Source organism: Pezoporus wallicus, unplaced genomic scaffold, assembly GCF_028554395.1.
Source record: "Pezoporus wallicus isolate ANWC-B61680 ecotype Strahan unplaced genomic scaffold, APGP_CSIRO_Pwel_v1 contig_4816, whole genome shotgun sequence".
Lineage (NCBI taxonomy): Eukaryota > Metazoa > Chordata > Aves > Psittaciformes > Psittacidae > Pezoporus > Pezoporus wallicus.
In genome coordinates this window covers 5,128,045-5,150,426 of record NW_026640990.1, presented here as the reverse complement: position 1 = coordinate 5,150,426, position 22,382 = coordinate 5,128,045, and the positions used below count along the sequence as shown (strand labels likewise).

Genomic DNA, 22,382 nt, shown 5'->3' with positions numbered 1-22,382 from the left:
ACACTTGTGTCCTAAACCTAAATAGTGATTTTGTTGCTCATTCCAAAGGGGATTGGGAACAGCGATGATGTAAGTACGCTGTATCTTCTCTTGCACTGATGTATCATAGTACAGTAAATTTGTCAAATGCAGTTTCACTCAGGGAAGGCTGTGATTGCTTGAGTTACCTCTGGATGTCATAAAGGCCCTACTTAGTTACTTGAATTTTTTCCAGAAGTCTTCCTGTAGGTGTACAATCGATTGCAGTTCATGTTTTTTTTTGTTAGTTTTCAAGGTGTTTCCTCATTCACAAAACTTGAAGTGGATTTTAATCAGAATCTTTAAAAGGTATCTACGTAAGCAAGTGGGTTTCTGTTGCAAATATTAATGCAGTTTATCTAAGTTTAAGTGATAATCACAGTTACAAAGAGCTCTTTAGAAAATAAACTTGCAAATACAGAATGAGTGCAAAAAAAAAAATTGGGAGAACTTATTCTGCAGTTTTTTTTCTATAGCAGTGATTGAATTGGGGGATCTTAATTAGCAAGATGCTAATGGGGAAATAAAGGGGGGAAAGGAGGAGATGAAGAGTACCAGTACTTGCATGTGTGCTTTAAGCTTAGTATTTTATTTGTCCAATTCCATAAAGGATTTAAGGATTACTTTTGTAAATGTCTGAGTCAACATATTAGAAGCATTTATCATATGTATCATTTCTAGAATTAGAAGCTGCCTAACACGTACAGCAAACTTTTTTAGTGTCTCAGACTTGCACAGATGGTGAGCAAATTATCTGCAGTTCTAAATTAATGCTTTGTTATTGTCTGCAGCATTCATTTTTGAATTGCAGGAGGACTTTTTTTTTTTTCCTTAATCCCAGGCACAATCCTTTATAGTTACAGCCTGTAAAAACATGGTGCATAAACATTCTTTTAATTTGTTATAATCTTTAAAATGCCTTTCAAAAATATTATTCTTGCTGTTGTGACAGGGAATGTCTGTCTGAGTTTTTCACTAGTAAGTTACCCACACATAGCTGATGCAGTAATTAAGGTTATTCACGTGGTTCATTAAGCAGCTTTTGATGTATACTCATTGCCACGGTTTTGTTCCTCTGTCTTTACTTCTGGGCTTAAGCCTTAAGGGTTTGATTGTGTTATCTGTTGCATCTATTGTTCTCTTCGTGTTATCAACGGATCTATTCTTCTTCCTTAAAAAGAGCTTTTCAGGAAATTACTAGGAGAGCAGAAAATGCATAAAATTACGCTGTCTTCATTTCTTTGTTAGAGTTGTACATTTGAGACTTGTAGGACAATTTCTAATTAAAAAGAAAAAAAAAACCCACCGCCACAACAAAAAAAGGGTATGCTGTAAGGTTTTTTTTTTGTTTGTTTTTTAAATGCAATCAAGGTGTAAATCATAAATGTTTCTCCGTAGTTTGGAGAGTTGTGATACTGAAATATATTCGTTAATACTTAAAATACCAAAAGTTGAATGACCTTTATCACATATTTCAGTAATTTTGCTGCAGGATGAAAAATAATGTTAGATGAGAGAGAGAAAGTGTATCTTCTGAAAAACACTAGTAGACAAACATGTTGAGGGTTTTCATGGATGTATTGTGAATGATTTCTGTAACCTGAAGTGCTTTCCACCCCTGTATTCCAGAAGCTTTTACGCACCAATAGTACTGTTTATTTGCAGCAGTCCTTTCTGTGCTGTATCCTTAGCAGCAGCAGCAACAACAAAGTGGGTAGTTGTTCAGAGCAGCGGGTTTGTGTTGCAACACCTCAGTGAAAAACCACTGTCACTAGATCTCCATCACATTTAGTATCATGTAAACATATAGTCTCAGTTCTGAAAGAATTTGTGGTCAAAGCAAGCAACACTGGGTTGAAATGATTGTCTTCCTGTTCTAGAGTATTCTAGAGTATGGGTGCTAAAGCACCTAGAGACTGGGACTTGCATGCTGTGGTGAACAGAGTGCAGAAAATCCCAATTCAATATCAGTGTCTAAAGTTTAGCATGGGGGTGTTTTTGTTGTGTGTTTGTTTTTTTTTGGTTTTGTTTGTTTTCTGGGGTCTTTTTTAACACAAAGGAGCAACTATTAGGAGACTTTTGAAATACACTGAGTAAAGATAATTGTTTGGCTAAGTTGGGACCAAATTGTGCATGTTGCTAATGAGTGGCCATTATGGCAAAGAAAAGAGGTTGAGAACCTGGCTGGGTATTTCCTGATGTCTTGTTTGCTCATATGTGTCACCAGCCTGGTTCTTAATCTCCTCTGGCCTTTAGTAATACTTGGAGATACCTCAGTTCAGTGTTAGAATGAACCTTGATCCCAGTTTGTTGACATTTATGCACTCGTGTACTGTGAACTGTAATGACCCAGTTCTTCTCTATAAAGTCTAGCCTTGCAATTTGGTATCAAGCACAAAAATAAAGGAAGATCATGTATACATGAAAAGTTTAAATCCTTTGAAGCTTCAGCCTGTGAGCACAGATTTTAGTTTTTTTTTCTCTAACACTGCAGTTGATCCACAGGAAAGCAATAGAGTTCTGTAAGATTTGTTTATGAATCGTTTGTTAGCAGGTGTCTTCAAGCATCTAGCTACATCAGAGAGATTATATGAGAATCCCTTTTTGAGTAATGACTCTCCAGTATGAAGGAGTAGGTAAGGATCAACTATGTGAATGAAACAGACATTTAGTTTCAAAGGAGGAGATAGAAACCCAAAAGCTGGGATAGTAAGAAGTGGTCTCTGACTAAAACAGCAAAGGAATAATTCAGCTTGCAAGATAGCACTGAATGCAGTTGCAACACTAACGGAGAAGGCTTTAAGAATTCAGATTTCCAAAATTAAAACTTGGACACAACAGCATAAGTGAAATACCTCTATGCTTTAGCTAGGAAGAACTTAAAAACTGTTTGCTTTTGTTATACTGTTTAGAGGTGATTTAGGCAGGACTGGGAGAAATAGTTTACAGACTGGTTATAGGTAGAATGTTAGGTAGAGGAAATAGGACAGCAGATTACTGTTAAGGCAGTGAGCTGCTCTTCTCTGAAAAGAGGTAAAGCTTTAAAGTAATTGATGTGGTAAAATAACTTCCCATCTCAAATATTCTAGTCCTCTTACAAGGAAAAACAACTAGAAAATACTGTCCAACATTTTAGTGGATAATCCATGAAGTAGATAAATATTTCACTAAATTTCTTTTGCCTTTCAGGATTCTTGTTTTGATGCTTTTGAAGATTCTTTTTTTATATATATTTATATAATTATTACAATTTTCTCATGTTCTTGATGAAATGTATTTGATTGGCTGGTTGCTTAAGGTTGATAATCTTCGTTATAAGCGAAAAAGTTGCATTTCTGTCAGAACACAGAAGTTACCATTCTGTAGTTGATAATTATTTATAAAAAATATGATGTACTGTCTCTTTTTGGTAGATGAACTTTTCTCTAGGTTTCCTGATTACTCTTTTAATATTTTTCCATAGTTCTCTTGATTCCTATAAGCTGATCAAAAAACCGCAATAAATTGTGAAAGGTTATCTGATTGAATTCTTGCTGTTTGTAGTAACTAGGCCTTGAGAAAATGTCTCTGGTACAAAAAGAATCTGCTGACCAGCTTCTTCTGGTGTTGTCTGTTGCTATGCTAAAGCTTTTCTGATGCCTTTTTGTTATCCCTGGCTTTAGCTGACAAAAAGGAAATTGTTTGTAAGCCCTCTCTTGGTTTGTTTGGCCTGCTGTCCAGAGAACAATGTGGATACACAGAGCAGCTGAGAGGCACTTGGTGCATAAAAGATCATCTGGTTCCAGTCCTGCTGCCATAGGCAGGGCCACCTTCCCCTAGACCAGGTTGCTCAAGGCTCTCTCCAACCTGACCTTGAGCACTGCCAGGGATGGAGCATTCACAACTTCCTTGGGCAGCCTGTTAGAGTGCCTCACCACCCTCACAGTAATGAATTTCTTCCATATGTCTAACCTAAATCTCCCCTTTTTAAGTTTGTGAACCTATTGCCCCTTGTCCTATTGCTACAGTCCCTGATGAGGAGTCCCTGTCCGCCATCCATCTAGGCCACCTTCAGATACTGGGAGGGTGGTTAGTCCTTACAACCTTGGAAAGGTGACTGTTGAAGATAACAAAGTGGACTGTCTTGGTAGAAATGGAGGAAGTCCTGTGCTTTTAGCACTTCTGTTGATTCCGTCAAGCAGTTGTTCAGGTTAGGGCTATTCAGCTGCAGTGAGAAATCAGAAAAACTCAGGTAATCATCATAGCTTCCTGCTTATGTCCTGGTTGTCTCCTTAAGTTCGGACTGTCCCAGGAGAACTGAAGTTGCCTTTTTTCCTCATGAGTGGCTTTACAACTATGCCTTGTCAGATGATTGGGTGAAGTTTCCTGCCCCGGGGATGAGGAACAATAGCAAATCATAAATTCAAACTAGGAAGTAATCTACTCCTTTTAGTATGCACTTTAATTCAGCTTCCTGTAGTGCTGTGTGTCTGCTGACAACCTGCTAGACAAACTTTATCTTCATAAACAAGCCATTGAAATGTAAAAATTGACTGAAAGCCATTAACATTTAAGAAAATTATTAGTATTTTAAATGGTCTTATCTCCATTCAGTTGTTTTAGTCAGATTTTCAAATATGAGAGATAAACAGATGTAAAACAGCATATCTTTTTGGAAGTGAGATTTAGCAATAATGATTCCTTATTAAATGAAAGATGTCGGTCTTTTCAGTGTGACATTGGAAAAGTGCATATATACACATGCGAATTGCTTTTAACTAGCTGTCTGAATAGCTAAATGGTTATTTTTAAGAAACTTTTTGTTGTTGTTCTCCTTGTCAAAAGTCACAAATGTCTGATTCAAATACAAAATTCGCTCTTTTTAAATTAGGTATGTAGGTTTTCTATAGTATACATGCTTCTGAACAGCTGTTTTTAGAAATTCAGGTAAAATAAGAAGTTTCCTGTGTTGTGTGATGGCAAAGAGAATTCAAAAGATGTTTGGTTTTTTCCAAGTCTTGAAGGACTGGGAAGTTTTTGAGTATGTGTATATTTTAACTAGCTGTTGCAATGATTTAATAGTTTGTGCATTCTTAAAATAGTAAGTCATTTCTATTTCTCATTTTGGATGAGTAATTTAATATATTTTTGCCATCTAAAACATTTTTAAAATGGGTCTGCTTGACTTCGGTTTCTTTAAGTCCAGTACAGTCATGATGTAATTTCTGGTTTGCATGTTACTTGCCTTTGCTGATAAGATCTGAGTTTGTGAAAAAAAATTTGCAAAATAGGTGTGTCAAATATTTTATATGAATATGTTATTGAAATAGGTTTTAAAATAAAATTTGGCACTCCTGTGGGTACCTTTTTATCAGAGACGAGTTCTTTACTATGAGAGTGGTGAGGCACTGGAGCAGGTTGCCCAAAGGAGTGTTAAGTGCTCCATCCCTGGAGGTGTTCAAGGCCAGGTTGGACAGAGCCTTGGGTGACATGGTCTAGAGTGAGGTGTCCCTGCCCATGGCAGGGGGGGTTGGAACTAGATGATCTTAAGGTCCTTTCCAACCCTAACTATTGTATGATATTTTGAGACACTCATTTAAAACTCTAAATCACATACAAGACAGATGTCCTTTTTTTCCCCCTTGCATTTCAGTGTCATTCGTATTTTCTCAGCTTTGTCTTTAGAATACGCATTTTAAACTGAGGGATGAAACACATGCATGTTTTAATTTTTTTTTTATTTTTTTATTTTTTTCAGAGATGGTATTGAGGCGTGTAAGTAGGAGGCTTTTTTATTTTGTCGTCTTCCCTGCAATTTTACTTTGTACTCTATATGATGTGCTGGTTGCTTAGCAATCCAAGCTGCGGACTGCAGCAGGCTGTTGTGATAATACTGGTATTTTTCTTTAGTTTTCAACCATTTTTCTCTGTATTATTTTTTTCTGCGAAAGCTGCTTTATTGTTAATGCTCAAACATGAATTTCAGGGAATGCAGTTAGGATTTGAAAATTAACCATAAACTGTACATGTTCATAATTTCTGTATTTATTCCCCAGTAATGTATCTTGAGACTACTCTTTGCTTGAAGTAAATGATTATTTAAGGCCTCTCTGTGTTTTTTGGTTTTTTATGTTTTAAAGCTTGATGTAAGGAAGCTACCTTGATGATTCATGTTTATTGAAGCATGTATTTGCTACATCTGGTCATGTTCCCTCCTGCACCTGGCATATATTTCACGTGTTTTCCAGCACGTGTGTGTCTCTGGCTTATTCAGAAGCCTGTTGAGAGGGCATGGTTGTTCCTTATTCTTCCATGTATGAAGTGTATTGAGCAAGTTGGCATTTAAAGTACAGGCTCAGCTTGAGTGCGTCTGTCACTGTGTGTCTTGAGCAAGGATACAGGCTCCTTTATATAGTTTTATAAATCTAGATCAGGTGATCCTGAGTCTGCAGGTTTTTTTTTTTCCTCAGTAACAAGAGTAAAGAGAGTAGTGGTTTTGTAGGGCTTTGGTCTTTGTATTTCAGAGAAGTTACAGCTGTTATGCAGGGTCTGTCAGTGGTTCACAAGAAATAAGTGTCGGTCCACTCCTGCTGGACAGATCCAGAGCCATTGTGCTAAAAAAAAGGTTTCCAGGCAGTTTTAAAACAAGAGACTTAATACCCTGCATGTAATGAACTAGCCACTTTTTTTTTTTTCATGCACTTCAACTTCCCAGGTTATAACTGAGGAGTGCTTCTGGGATAATGTGCCTTATTCCATTTTCCTTTGAATAAAGAGAGAATTTAAGAGTAATGAGTATGATGTTTCATGGTAGTAGAGTGTGTCAAAGGGGTTTTAATCTTTGAGGAGCTGTCCTTTTGACTTCCACAGCTCATCTGACAATAGCAGGACTTTCCATTTAAGAGAAAATTAAATTTTTTGCTATTAAATTTTTGTTACTATTTGCAAGCTCTACAAATAATCAAAACAGATGTCCAAACAACTGCATGTTTTTTCTTTAAGTGTTAAAATAGCATAAAATAATGAACACTACTAATTTGTCCCATCTTCTAAGGAGCCTTCAGTGGTCTTTCATGTAAAACATCTGATTCTACAGCTTTTTTTTAAACTAGTGCTCCAGAGTTAAATGCAGAGCTGTTGGATCTCTGAGGCAGGCTATTATATTCTTTAAATGGTGGAAGAATTGGAAACGTCTAATTCATTAACTTTTATCAGTTTTGTCAAGAACACTTTCAGGGCTTCTGAAGACTTACTGTGGCACTGTGGGTGTCTACTCACCCCTGCTAACAGCTATGCAGTACATTTGTGTTTCTTTGTCAAGAGTAAATACTCTTGTCTACAAATCCTAAGTGAAATTTTTATACTTAGGAATGAATATGTATGTCTGATTTGCAGTAAAAATGCTGGCGATTTTTAAGAATATGTGGAGGCAATAAACCTCATCTTTTAATCCTAAAGAATTTAATAGTTTAAGAACACTATATTGCCATTATTCCAGCTGTTCTGGGTGGTTTTAGGCTGTATGAACTGATGCCAGTATATTTTCAAATACTCTTGCCTTTTTTATTTTCTTTTTCTGTACTGTTTTTCTTGAAGAGTTTGTAAAATGCAAATGTATGTAGCATTTCAATATATAAAGGAAAGGGTACGATGATTCTTTTATGAGTTCTTTTTAATGTAGAGTGACTATGAAATGCTGATGTGAAGGACTGGGGACATTTTGGTAGCACAGAACAATATTGCAAGTCCTTTATTAAACAGGAAACAGTGCTGCTGTCTTTGGTTGCTATTTCACCACTTTTCCATGTGGAAATGGGTAGCACTTGTATAACACAGTAATAATTTTACTGTGTGTAGCTGTTTTGCTTTATAATAATTTGTGCTTTGATTGCATTTGATTTAAGATATATTTAGAAAGACTTGACTGCTGGGTAATGCCTCTTTCATCAAAGAAACAATTTGTAAAAAACTGAGAAGGCAAGGATATTTGGAACATGATGGAAGATTTTTATAAATTCACTCATATTGGATCCATTTGCTGTGTACTTACAACTTTAGTTTATACCGGTTAGATATTTGGCAATAGCATCCGTAACAATAAGTGGATAGAAAAGTTTTTGGACCCTAGTGTACTTTGTGTTAATTTTCAGCTGCACACAACACTAAAACAGCCCACCAAAGCAAAGCAAGCTGCTGCAGCTGTGTGGTGTTCAGAACTCTGGAAACCTTCCTGGCAACTTCAAGCTGCCATTGCTGCTGGTGGTGGTTTGGTTTGGGATCCCCAGACTTATCACCTCCATCCACCTCTGTGGGCAGCAGGGGGAGGCACTGTCTGCTCACCTGGCTCCTTGGATTTTGTTTTCTGAAGGTAGATTTTTCTCTCAAAACCAGGAAATTCCCAACACCCTTTTTACTGGGCCAAGAATAAACCATTCTTAAATATCCTGTAAAATGTATATACCCTAGAATTAAAGAGTGCATGTTGCAGTTAACACTGGAGAATATGAGGAGGGAAGAACTAACTTGGACTTGCGTTTTAATTTGCTAATTTGGGAATTTTGTCCTGACATCTTGTAATATAGTTCCTGTTTTTCTTACTTATAATAAGTTGGAGGTGTCAGGATTTTTTTTTTTTTCCCCTCTCATCATGGTACCATGGGTTTTAAATACCAGACAAAATGCACCCCTTCAACTCCCCTCCCTCTTTGAAAGATTTTATTTATTGCTGTTAAAACACACTTTTTAATACTTGTGTATTTTCAAGTAAATTTCTGCTAAATTACATGCAAGGTTTACATTCTTATATTTACCTGGCCATCCCTTACAAGGTTGGGAAATTGTCTCTGACAACTAGTTTTTGATGCTTGATCGCATGCTAAGAGTTTTAGGTCTATCTTTAGTTAGACAACTTAAAAGACTTGAATTCCACAGATAATTTTTAGCACTGGAGTTTTCAGTTCTCAACTCTATTATAAATGGTGTATAAAGTATATATGTATTATAATTATACATATTGTAATACTCTGTATCTTTCTTTTAAGTTAAAAATGTTATGTATAAAACCCAGTGGGATGTACTCTGGGAATCACCCTGAAGTCGGTAGCCAGATTTGTGGTGATGAAAAACTATCTGATATGGTACAAAGGTAGAAGTGTTTTTTCTTTGCCTTATTAAGAACATCTTAAGGCAGATTGCTTGATTTTTTTTCTTCCTAGAAATAAGTATTTTGCTAACAATCTTTAGGTGCTAAGGAGGAAACTGTACACTCCTCCCTTAGGAGGGAGAGAATTTGTATTCTGTTAAAATTTAACAATTTATTATTAATTATATACAATTAAATACAAATTTGTTGACATCTTGGGTTAAAAACTTAGTAAATAAATGCTATGCAGCACTCTATTTCCCTGTTACTAGAGATCACTTTGCCTTAAAATGATGCAAGTTTTTTGTTGTAGCTGTATTGCCTGGAGCTCTTGCCAGGGCAAACCTAACTTGAAGTCAGCCTTTGGATTGTTAATGCTGCAGTTGTCTTCAGTACTAACCAGCCCATGGGCAACACATTGCCCTACTGTAGTGCTGGGAGAGTTAAGAACAGCATCCACCCCTTCAGGTGGTTTCAAGAAAGTGGATGGTGCTTGGACTGTGTTTTTCAGCGCTGAGTCAAACGTGCTGGAAGTCAGCGTTGCTTTTGTGACGTTTAAAGGGGTTCAGAATTTGTTTGGTCAGGCATATTTATTTGGAGTAGAATTGACTAGAAGACTCTGGATCACAGTGCTGCATGTAGAGAATTTCACAATTATTGTTCTGTTTTGGCTTTGAAACAGCAATATTTTTTTGCAGTTGTTTGGCAGACTCCATTGGAAATAAATTTGTTGTCTTGCTTTACTTGGAAAAACATGCTAAAGCTTATGCTGCTTCCTGTTGGAAAATAGAGCTACAAAATTAGCACATTAATGCCAATTATAAATATAATATCATCCCAGTGGGAATTCGCCTTTTTATGCAAGTGAATGCATACGTGGTAAGATTTCAGCCACACTGGGAACACAAACTTCTGTATAGCTGAGAAGGCAAGGAAGCAGAATTTGGCTGAAAACTCTCAAAATCAACATTCATTCTTAGGGAGGCAAATGTTGTAGAGTTTCTTGCTGTACAGAGTTTCATCAGTGAAGCAAGAAAGATTAAATATTTTCAGCCTTTGCACTCCTTAGTGGGTCTGACTTTGGCTCTGTATTTTATTTTGTTGGCGTAGGTTGCTGGATTGCTTCCTTTCCTTCTCCTCTCCCCTATTTACTCCCTTTCATAAGCTGTGCTGCTTGGGATATTGCTCTTCTCCGTGCAGTAGGTCAGTGTGCAGAGAAAGAGGAAGCCTGTGTTCTTCAGAGGTTCTGCTGTTGCCTTAGAAAAATCCATCGTGGATGTTCCTGGTTTAGGTATTTCCTAACAAAAAAAAAAAACAACAAAAACATAACAAAAACAAAAAAAGAGAATGGGTGAAGGATTGGGCTCTGTTTTGTCTGTGTTGTTTCTGCCTTTCAAAAATCAACTTTGAAAAGCCAGCAGATAGCTAATAGACTTGGCATTGAAACCTGAATGTGGTGGAAGCTGGCAGAAGTAATTTCCAAGTAAGGTTGTGTGTGTATCATACTTGAGGAAGAATATGGTGCCCTGGGCAATGGCAGACTGGCTCTGAGCCACACTCTATTCTCCACTTTTCTTGGAACTGCTCCGTTGAAGATCTAATTATACAGTACCAGGAGACTCTGCAGATAGCTCAGCAGTAACTCCCACTGTCATTGCACCGGATTTCAGTTTATTTGGGGTGCAAAACTTGCACACAAACACTAGATTGTATCACAGATAACCGCAAGTTTTGGCTAGTGTCCAGAAGATACAGCATGTTCTAGTGTTGTGGTTTCTAAACTGCTAACTCCAGTTTGGGTTTATCTGTGTTTTTCCAAATGTTTATTCACTGATTCCCCTTGCTGCCTCCTTTTCTTTCTTTTAATTTTTTTTTTGTTATTTGCCGCTGTGTGAGGCCTTACACCGTGTTATAGACTATCCAAATAAGCTGTCCTTCCAGATAATAGCATGAAATTATTTGACCAGTCCAGGATAATTGAGTGGAATTTGCAGGAGGAGGGTCCCAGTGTGTGGGACAGTATCAGGTGTTTGATGGTGTAGATAGATGGTGTCCAGTTTCCTTCCAGGGAGAGACTGTATTTTTCCTTGGCTTCCTTTTATCGCCAACATAGTTGTAGAAGCTTTTTTTGTTTCCCTTGACATCCCTGGCCAGATTTAATTATACTGGGTTTTCCTAACCTGATCTCTGGCTGCTCAGACAATTTCTTTGTATTGCTTGCAAGCCTCCTGTCCTTGCTTCCACTGTCTGTAGGCTTCCTTTTTGTGTTGGAGTTTGTCCAGGAGCTCCTTGCCTCCTGGTGTTTTTGTCTGACATCCTCTTTGTTGGGATGCATCACTCATGAGCCTGGAGGAGGTGATCCTTTAATAGCTTTCTTGGGTGCCTCTTCCCTCAAGGGCTTTATCCTATGGAACTCTTCCAAGCACATACATGCAGAGGCCGAAGTTTGCTCTCCTGAAGTCCAGGGCAGTGAGCTTGCTGCACTCCGTCCTTGCTGCCCTAATGATCTCAAGCTCCACCATTTCATAGTCACTGCAGTTAAGGCTGCCCTGGAACTTCACATTCCCCACCAGCCTCTCGTTGGTGAGGACAGGGTCTAGCAAAGCACCTCTCCTTGTTGGCTCCTCTATCACTTCAAGGTAGGATGTGCTTTCCTGTAAGTGCTTTAAAGCATTACTATATTTACCATTAACTCTGTTTTCATTGAGAAATTTTTATTCTGTAACTTCACTTTGTATTTTAAAATGAATTTATAGAAATTATTAAAAAGTGCTTTTTAATGAAATGTGTCAATTTACAATTTTTAGTTTTGAGTTTTGTTTTCTACTTGCTTTGTTAAAATAACAGGCAATAGCTGTAATAATGAACTGTTGAGGTGAGAGGATTTTTATACAAACTGTTCCTATAGGACAGATTGTAAAACCACCACAAAGACTAGCAGTAGTTTCTTGATAGTTCCATTGAGTGAAATGGGCGAAGGGAAAAGGTAAAAAAAGTAGCTGCATTGATGAGCAAGGTGATGCAGAGGCAGGGATGACTGGAATTAGCCAGGGTAATTGAAATGTCAGAGGAGTGGCAGCAGGCAAATGGCAGAAATTCCAGATGTCAGCATGGTGAATCCAGAGGAAAAGTTCTGCCCTTGAGAAATAAAGAAGGAACAGTATTTAATCCAGACAACTGGTGCATACTCTACCTTGACCCAGTGATTAGGACCAGGAAGAAAGAAAATGTGTATTAAGATGAGATGTGAGATAAGAGGTAGAAAGGCTGGTTGGCTGGGAATATGGTATTGGTGACAACAGGTGTGCATGATGACAGGTTGGGTGTCAGTAGCTGGCAGATGTATGGCTGAAAAGGAGTCAGGTGTGCAAGTGAATGATGGCGTGGTTAGAGTAGTGAGCAGTGTGTGGAGGTTGGAGGGGGAAGTGGTGAAGTAAGTGGATAGACTGAGTGCTTTCTTCCTTTTTATTTGGACAAATTGTAAGTGGAGATGCAATAATGGGTTGGCATAGAAGAAAGTAACTGCATAAAGTTATATAAAGTTCTTAATCTGATGCTTTAAAGAGGGTAGGGAAAAGGAAGGGAATGTGTAGGAACAGAATGGAAATAATATGGGTTAAAAAGAGTATAGGGTGAAAACTGGGATGATGAATTTTGATACAGGAATGAGAGTCTTGGTCCAGATTTAAGTTGTATACACAGAAGGGAGAAGGACAAGATGAGAAGAAACACTACGTAGTACACCTTTGGAAATTGTGAGACAGAGTCTAGGTAAGGAAGTATGTTTCAGGCTTAAAATTAACCAAAGTTAGAAGAATATTTCTGTGACAGTGATCAACTGAAGTCATTGTCACAGAAGGAGACAGAGGAAGAAACTCTGGTTTCAGAAGTTGCCTTGGGTGTGGCTGAGAGCTGAAATTCAGGAGGGTAGCAAAGCATCTTCCCTTCTTCTCCAGTTTGTGTGACAAGCAGTGACTTTTTTTTTTTTAAAATAATGCTGGCTGTTTTTTTTTTCTTTGAATTTTCTCATCTTTTGGAAAAAAACCCCAATTGATTATGTTGACTATTTTGAATTATAATTGTGAAATGTGATGGTTTTAGAGTTTTGTGTTTGCTAATGCAAATGGCTTTTGGATTTCGGCTCAGGTTCCCTCTTCCCTTCACATGAGGACACAAAAGGTTTGGCATATTTACCTTTGTGAATGCAGCTGAGTGAGGGTGATTGTTCTCTTAGAATGTATTGGGTAGAACTGTATAACCTACAAGACAGAGATGGCACAAGATCAAGTAGTTGCAAACTGGCTTCAAATTAATTTAGCTGGAAACAAAGTGTGGGTGGTTGGTTTGTTTTTTCAAGGACAGAAGTGGCAAAAAACCTGAGCTGCCTCTGTTAGGTGCGTTCTGTTGGGCTTGCTTATAGTAGCAGAGTCTGCAGGGTCAGGGTGTCCTTTCTGGTTCTGTTCCAAATGGCTTTTTTTCTTTTTTTTTTTTTTTCCCCCCTGAAACAATGTTCATTTGGTTGGCTTGTATTACATGACAAGTATTTCAACTGAGAATGATAAGTATTCTTAAATTATTTACTAATATGAAAATAGCTTTACGTATTACTGGAATGGTACTGCTGGACTACTTTGTGTTATACTTTTCATTCGTGAAATAAGGTACCCAAAGTTAATGGCAGTGTTTCAGCAAATGTAACCTTCCTCTCTTCAGCATAAATACTTCTGGAGTGCAGGAAATAATTATATAATTTCAGTGCCATGATAGTAAAATGGGTAATACTAAACTCTTCCATCAGTTTTAAAACATGTTTTCAAAAATGCATGTAGATGCACACGTGCTGTGTGTATGTAATAATGTATGTCCTTTCCTGTTCTTAAATTTCCCCAGGTATATGTGGAATTTGATGACCTTGAATGGGAAAAGCGAGAATGGGTTAAAGTTTATGAAGATTTTGCAACCTTCTTGGTGGAGTACCAGCTGGTCTGGGCAAAAAGAAAGGACCCAAGCCAGACTCAGGGATCAAAGATCAAACAAATTCAGTGGCCTGCACTGGTAAGATACTTGAGCAGTTGCGTTTACTAAACTCTTTTAATCTCTTTCATTCTGTCCTTAGGAAGCCACCTAGGTTACTTAAGTAGTGGTGGAAAGTGGTAAGCATGGAGGGGGATGAGGATAACGAAAGAATAACAAAATACTAATAAAGCATGTTTGTGATTGGAGTGATATGATAATAGTCACTCTTTTGAATCAACATAGAGCACTGCAAAACTAGTCTCTGAGAGACATAATAGAGCTAATGACACTTTACGTAGTCAAAGCATCTTACAAATATAGACTTATCAGTAATACATCCTATTGCTCTGTGGAGGATTGAAACTAAGGTGAAAAATAAACCCTTATGCTTGTGATACCTTCAGTGTGGGAGTTGAGCATATCTACAATTCAGGTCAGAGTTCAGAAAGATGGGAAAAGTGAGCAAAGATCGATAAAGTGCTAATTGCTTGCCTGGTGTATGAGACTGTGTATGACTCTCATTCTTTCTGGATTGATGCCCAAACATTAAAGCTGCTGAGAGAACTGCTAGGAGCTTATGTCTGGTTTTGGCATGCCTTTAGGTAAACCGGATGAATGCTAAGGAGCTGATGAGATAATCTAATAAGCAATAAGCACATATTCCTTTTTTATCCAAAGAAACTAGTAGTGCTGTCAAAGTCTTCAAGAAGAGCCAAACAGATGATGAGATTTCAGGAACCTACTATACTGGATGTTTGTGCTTTCTAGGTAGTTGGGGAAGATTTCTCACAGAGCAGCAGGTAAAAGGGATCTCCAACAAATTTGTCAAAATGGTGAAGGAAATTCTTAGTGGAATTAATATTAAGCTTAGTGTATGTAACTTCAGTCTTGGGTTTTTAGAAATTTGCAGTTTTAATAAATGAAGATGATGGTATTTTTTTCCCCTCTGGTCTTTAACTGTATCTGTGTTTCATTTAAATGTTCTCTTCCTCTTCGTATCTCTGAGCGCTTGACAGACTTTCTACAATGTTGTCACAAGAAACAGTCGTTCTGAAGGTCTTAAAGCTGGCTGTGCAAGAAAGGCTGGCAGGGAAAGAGATGCATAGATGCTTTAGATGGACTTAGATCCTCTTCCATTAATATTCCTAGTTGACTCACCTTATATGTTTGTGCTTATGTGCATGAGTAAAACAAACTAGCTTTCTGGATGTACAGGCTGTTTCATGTATTTACCTGTACAGGCAAATTCTCTGCTTTGTGTTAGTATATCCTTGGACCAAGAATTTTTAGTTGTAGGGAGTCATGTAATTAGTTCTTGAAGTTACCCATCTGTCCTTGATCGTGAATCTATTAGCAATTTGGAACTTAGTGTTTTAGTACTCTGCTATTTTACATGCTTCTGATCTCACCGTCTAGGGTAGAAATCCTTCTTTGGTTTAGAAGGAGTGTATTTCTAGAAAGAATTCTAGGCTGGCTGCTTGTCCCATGCCCAGGTTAAAAGTATGTCTTTGCTAATGTCTGAAAATGTTTTAGTCAGACCTCTCTCTCTATAGAGACTTTTCCAAACTTGTGCTGGTCCAGCGAAAGGTAGAAACTTTTTTTTCTCTGTTCCATCTCCACCTTACAAATTATTTGTTATTCTTGTTTTAATGTTTAAGTTCTTGAGGTTGCTGATAGGTGTGAGAAGGGAGGGTTGCAAAAGATCTGCCTCCTGCTTTTACAATTAAAATTGAAATCATGTAGTCCAAAGTGGGGCTTAAATGGCTTGTCAGGTCACAGTTTCCAGATGTTAAAGATTACTAGTTCTCAGCATTTGTACTTGTCCTGCCTACAAATGTTCTAGCAGTTGTTTTCTGAGTCTAACCCTCTAGTTACCCACTCCAGAAAACCCGTTTTTGAGGGAAAGTGCGGATACAGGATATTAACTCTAGTTAGAGCACATTCCTTCCACAGAGACCTCTCAAACCTCTGCTCTATATCAGTAGCTGCACTGAGCACACCAGGCCTTGGGGAACAGGGATGGTGCTCAAATTGCCATAATACTTTTGGGTTTTATTTCAAGACTGCCTGAACACTCTGATGTAGTAGATGACCTCATGAGAGTATGAAAATTTAAGTGGTGGTGTGGTTTTTTTTTGTTTTTGCTTTTTCTTCCCTAAAGCAAGACTTCCTAAAAACGAGAAAGCAATGGAAAAGGTGGTTAAAAAAAAAAATCTCATTTGCTAAACAGCAAATAGGAATATCTGCACTTTTATGTGAAACCCTGTATGTGGATGTGATTATACATACTTTTTGGAAAAGTTGAGTCGTGCTGTAGTTATTAAAGGAAAAGTCTCAATCTTTCCCATGCATGTAAACTATTTTGAAGACAGTTATTCATGTACTTGGCTATCTTGTCTTCATATTAAATACAAAAATAAAAGTTTCTGGTACAGCTTTCTTTTGGATGCTGACATGTACACAACAAAGCAATATTTAAGTACATTTCATGTAGTATTTCCATAGGATCTTTGCCTTTATTGGAGTGAATGGAAAGTGCTTATTTATTTGGATGGTTGTCACCTTTTCCTCTCTTCTTTGGTTAACATATTCTGTATTTGCGGTGTTCAAACAAAGAAGGCTTGTTATTTCCTGTGGGGCTTTCTATGGGGAGACGTCAGTTTAGTATCCGCGTACTTCACAATTAATGATGTCTTTTATTACTCAGTTGTGCGATACAGTGTAATCTCCACTTTATAAATGAAATAGAATGCAAGTTGGTCACAGATGTTTGCTGTTTTAAAATACCTAAGTATAGCTGTTACTGAAAGCACAGGGTCCATCGACCTTGTGTAGCTGTGCTTTAAGTTTTTAAGCTCTTACGTCAGGTGCTGAGAGGATGAAGAAAACAGAAGTACCAACTCGTTCTCCTTGTTTAGAAACTTGGTAACAGAGCAGGGATATATTATCTCCTGAATCCAGTTTCTGTCATGATGAGATTTTCTTTTAGTAGTTCTTGCCTTTTAGTAGTTCTTTTAGCATTCTTGCCTCATGCATGCCAAAGGTGAAAAGTTGTAAATGAGCCTGGAGTCCTGTTGGCAGCAACATGCTTCATCGTATGAGTCACTCTGATGAAGTTGTCTAGCTACTTGTTCTGAGCCACTGTGCAAGTCTGTGAAAGAGAGAGGCAGTGTAGTGCCTTACCTTGTCATGCTGTAATCAAATACTTCTTGTGAGATGACTTCTTGACTGCCCACCTGACTGGGATATTTGGAAATCACCTTGCCTGTGGGATATTTGTGAGCAAAGAAGAGAAGACTAGAAGCATAAAGAAATGGCAGTGGAGATAAGTGGTGCCAGCATAAATGTAGCCTAAATGTTAGGGAAGAGAGTGTTCAGTAAACAATGCTTGTGGCGTAATGGAGATGATTTACAGATGACAGTGTGGAAGAAAACTTATTGGCCAAAAGGGGTAGGCATAGGAAAAAAAGTATGTATTTTTAAAACTTAAAAAGTGCAGGTAGTGAAAGTGAGTAGTATCTTTCCATGTTAAGGGATTAAGAAAAGTAGTCTAGGTAAGGTGTTGAAATTGAAGGTGCCACCTTAGTTTGGTAAACACAGGGTGTGTCAAAAAGATACAAAAAGAGGAGAGTGAATGGCTCGAAGTGAATGCATAGGAGAATTACCAGCACCTCAAAAATGAGGCAGAATTGATTTGTTAACTCCTCAGGAAACAACTCCAAAGTAATTGAGATGATGGGGTGGGGATATTTTAGGGGGAGTAAATCTCCTTTATGTAGAAATAGTGTGGGTACTAGGATGTTATAAAATCATGCCTGTGATAGATACAATTCAGTCTGAAGTCTTAGGAGTATAATGGTATCCCCTCAGCAGCCAAGGAGATAAAAATAAGTGTGTGGGCAGCGTGACAGACTGCGGCAAGGTTGTAACATGGACAGAATAGAATGCTTCTGTGAGCTGTCAGTTTGAATTTAATTACTCTCTAGTTGCATATAAAAGTACCTAGAAGTAAAGTGTAGAGGGAGAAAAAGAGAGGACTAAGGACAGAAGCTGCTAGAGACAATTCAGAGAATAATAGAATAATGTGGAAGAAAATCTAAGGTGGTAGACTAAATAGGTGAGGGCACCATGGTAGAAACATAGCAGTTCACTTTTTTAACAGTCTCATCTGTGTTTATGACATGGGAAGGTGTGGAATGAGTGCATTTTCCTAATAATTTTGTTTGAGGAGGGTGATTTTGAAAACTTCAGTAATGTGCTGAAATTAAAGTTTATCATTGAAGGTCTACAGATAGAAATGAAAAGCAGACATTTAAGAGAGGTATTTAAGGGGCATGTTCCATCATCTCGGAAAGAAAATAAGGCAAGAAGGGTAACTGAAAATGCAATTAAGATTAAAAGTGCTTAAGATGGATAAATTATGACAATTTTGTACTTTCAGGAAAAGAACCTATGAGAATATAAGAGACTGGGAAGAAAAGGATTGGGATTGAAGATAAGGAAAAGTGAATGCATTGAATGGGAATGTGCATGAGAAACTTCTGCACTTGCAACAAGAAAGGAATATTATAGAAGAGGGGAAGGAAAAGTATTACCTTATTGTGGCCTTTTCCTTTTGGAAGAAACAGTGTTATGCAGGGTAGATGTTAAAGGAGGAAACAGTTTGCCTTGGTCTAATATGATGAAAGCCAGGACTTGGGGAATGGTCCATTTAGCTGGCAGGGCAGAGTTGAGTGCCTTGGAAGATTACATGCAGGGGTCAGGGGTTTCATGTGTTCTACTGGGAATGGTTTGTTTTGTTATACCTATATAACAAACAGTGCTGCTTGTGAATTCAGTATGCATTCACATATAATAAATCAGAAGAATCTATACTAATTCTGTTGGTTTGAATATGGAGACTGTACTTGGCTTGACAATGGTGAGTACTACAAAGCTAGCAAACAGATTTTCCCTAATGTCTCTTCTAATGCAAAGTTCTGTGATTACTGTATCATTTCCAGTTTTGGTGCTGTCATGCAGCAAGAGCTGGTTCTCCTGCAACTGTGTATTTCTGAAGAGTGTATGTATAAAAACTAAAGTACATTTCATGAGGAGATCCTGAATATGCTTGTCTCCTAACGTTGGGTTGTTGAAGGAGCTACTCCATCTTCTCCTCTCAGTAAAAAAGTGCCTGTCTGCCTCTCGGAACAAGTGGAGTCATTGCTGAACCAGTGGCTTGAGAATGATTTCTCCTGGGATCTGTCCAGGGCTCTGCAACAAGATAGAGCTTTAGCCAGGCTTATAACAAAACCAGGGACAAAGACTGGGTATTTGTTGGCAATGGCTAACTCTTTTGCACTGAGAATCTGGAGCTGATTTATGGTGGACAGTGCCAGTGGCACCTGTGGGACTGGGGGCCTTCAGTCTGACCATCATGCTAATGAGGAGGTCTTGCAGAAAAATGAGATGAGGTTTGTTCTGCATGGTAGTGGGTGCGTTTGTTCCGGTTAGGTGTGAATGAGGCCATATGTTCATGTGCTGACAGCTTGTTTGGGTATTTGGAGGTGGAAGTGTTCATGGACACTTGAAGGATAGACTTGTCCTCTGATCTTATGTAGCCTCTTCCCCCCTCCCTCCCTGCCCCTCTGTCCCAGCTGTCAATTGCAGAATCGTTTTGCTTGACTGGATTCTGGTTCAGCTGGCTTGATTGTGTTGGATTATAAAGCAAATACTTATAAAGTGCCAGTTAATTGGCATTTGTGTCACAGTTAAAGAAAAAAGTGTACAGACTGAATAACAAGCTTCTATAGGGCTTCCAGAGATTCTTGAGACAAATCAAGTTCTTTATTTTTGGCATGATGATGGAAAGTAGAACAGGTCCCTTTTTTATTCCTGTTAATATCATGACTCTTTCACTCTTATAAAGGATTTTTGTCCTGGGTTCCTTGTCTTGATGTCTAATTTTAGTTATTCTGAGTAAGTTTCTCTTTTGTATGTTTGTCCCATGGGTCAGATTAATCTCCTTCAAAGTCAGGTGTTTCTGTAGATACTGCTAATGTTTTCCCTGAGTGTGCAGTTACTTCACTGCAGCCTGATTGCCTCTCTCTGCACAATAGAAAACAGAGGTATATACTGCCAGATACTGTGATTAAATTCCCAGCAGACACTCAAAATACTCCAGCAGTAAAAGAAGTAAGTTCACAAAGGATTACCGTGTGTATGGAAAGCAATGCAGAGAGAAGACTCAGTCTCCCAAGTCCTAAAAATAAGTAAAAACTTTGAGGATATTTCGAATTTGAGGGGAGGAAGTGCTGTAGCTTCCAGGGAAAACAATCAAAAACTAATAGTGGATTTTTTTTTTCGCTAGCTTCTCCATTCCTTGCATTGGAATTCTAGTGCATGTATACCATGCTAATATGGTTATAAAGATGAGATCCATACAGCAGGAGAAAATGCTTGGAAACTATCAGCTTCTTGGAAGAGATTTAAGACACTTTTAGAGCTTTGGAAGAGAAAATTTAAATAACTGACTCAGCAGAGCATAAATGACCTGATTTTTTGCTGCATTGTGAAAGACAGTAACATGCAGAAACAGCGCTTGGAGGTGGTTCAAAGATAACTTCGCTGGAGAGTATGTTACTGTAATATTCCCACAGAACATAAACGTCTCAACCACGTCCTGCCTGTGTACTTTGGCACTTGCTTTTTTAAACTACTGCTTACTGGGAGCCACTGCTCTCCACACAGCCTTCTAAGCAGAAGCCATTACCTTCCCAGGACATGTCCCAAATGAGGAGCAATTAACTGGAATCTGCCTCCCCCAGATGCTCCATTGTGAAATCTGGGTGTTGTCCTGTGGCTTCCCACTCTGGAAACGAGTGACGAAGTGGAAGGCCTCACTGCAGTGCTGACTTGTATGTGGCCTTGGTACTTTCTGTGCACATTACACTACTGCATTGTTTGTTCCAAAGTTTTTTGTCTCAGGGTGTTGTCTAATGGCAAGTTTGTACTTAATTTTTGTTTTTCACTTTCTTCTTATTAAACTTGCACCTCAAAGGGATGGAGACACTTTTTGTTAGAAAGGATTTAGTTTTGTAAATGCATGCTTCCATATAAAAAACACATAAAATATTTTTTGTAGTTAAGTGCTATGCTAAAAACGTTTTTTAATGTCAAATTCATTTACAGGAGTGCTAGTATTCCAGACAAAACAGAGTATTTTCTAGACTTAAAGTAACAGTAAGCACAAGTCATTTTGATCATACAGGCTTGGGAGTTGCTATTTTGGCGGCTCCTCTAGAGAAGGCTGCTTTATTGTGCCATGGTATCCTGGAGGTCTCTGTACTTAAGGCTTTTTTCTGCTGGTAAAGCATTTCTCCTTGTCCTCCAAGGGTTATGCAAACAAGATATTGTTTAGCGTCTGTTGGCTACAGCAAGTATGTCCAATTGAGTGTGCCTCTGTCACTTGCACCTTGTGCAGAAGACTGATAGCAGCGAAGTGCTGATAATAATTTCTATGTGTTTCTGTAAAAGATAGATTTAAAGCTTCTGAAGTTCCATATTCATGCTAGGCACTTGAAGAGCAGCCACAGTTGCAGGGAGCTCTGTGGAGGATAACTGCTTGCATACTGATTTTATAACTGGTACTTAAACCTATATTGGTTCAGTGTACTGTTATACTCCTGTTGATACCCTAGTCAGCCAGATTGAAGGTAATGAAGGTGTATCTAAACTGCATTCACACTCCCAGCTTCAGCATTGACCTACTCCATGCTTTCGTTAGTTGTTAAAGCAAAGAGCTATGCTGGATCCTCTGGAATTGTCTCGGAAGTCCCAAGTCTTTGATATTGCGCACACACACACACACAAAGCATTCAGAGAATAAATTTTCCATTGGGGCTGATGAAAAATTGCTTTGTAGCTCTTTAAAACATCTGAACTTCTTCAGTAAACTAGAAGGATAACCTGAACTTTGGAGATACAGTGTCAGCAGAATATAGGCATGTGGATGTAGTTGGTTATTTCAGCACAGTAATTTGGAAATTCAGCTTCCAGAAGGGAAGAATGACTGAGTGCTTGCAGTGTCTGTTGTGTATCTCCATCAGTCTGGTTACTTGCAGTCTATTTGTTGCTGTTTATGTAAATTATTACTTATATCTACATTCTTTGGGGGGGGGGGGGGGGGGTATGTATTTATAAGGGGGTGTGTGTATATAGACATATACACACAATACGTATTTATTTT

At 38.2% G+C, this 22,382-nt stretch overlaps 1 protein-coding gene across 2 annotated transcripts in view; it reads left to right on the top strand.

Annotated features, from left to right (window-relative positions):
• Positions 1-22,382, top strand: part of JMJD1C (jumonji domain containing 1C) — a 164,634-nt gene that overhangs the window by 41,104 nt on the left and 101,148 nt on the right. For both annotated transcript variants that reach the window (XM_057421586.1, XM_057421583.1), the window contains exon 2: positions 14,030-14,194. In XM_057421586.1, coding sequence (XP_057277569.1) covers positions 14,030-14,194 — 165 coding nt within the window. The remainder of the gene's footprint in view (positions 1-14,029; positions 14,195-22,382) is intronic.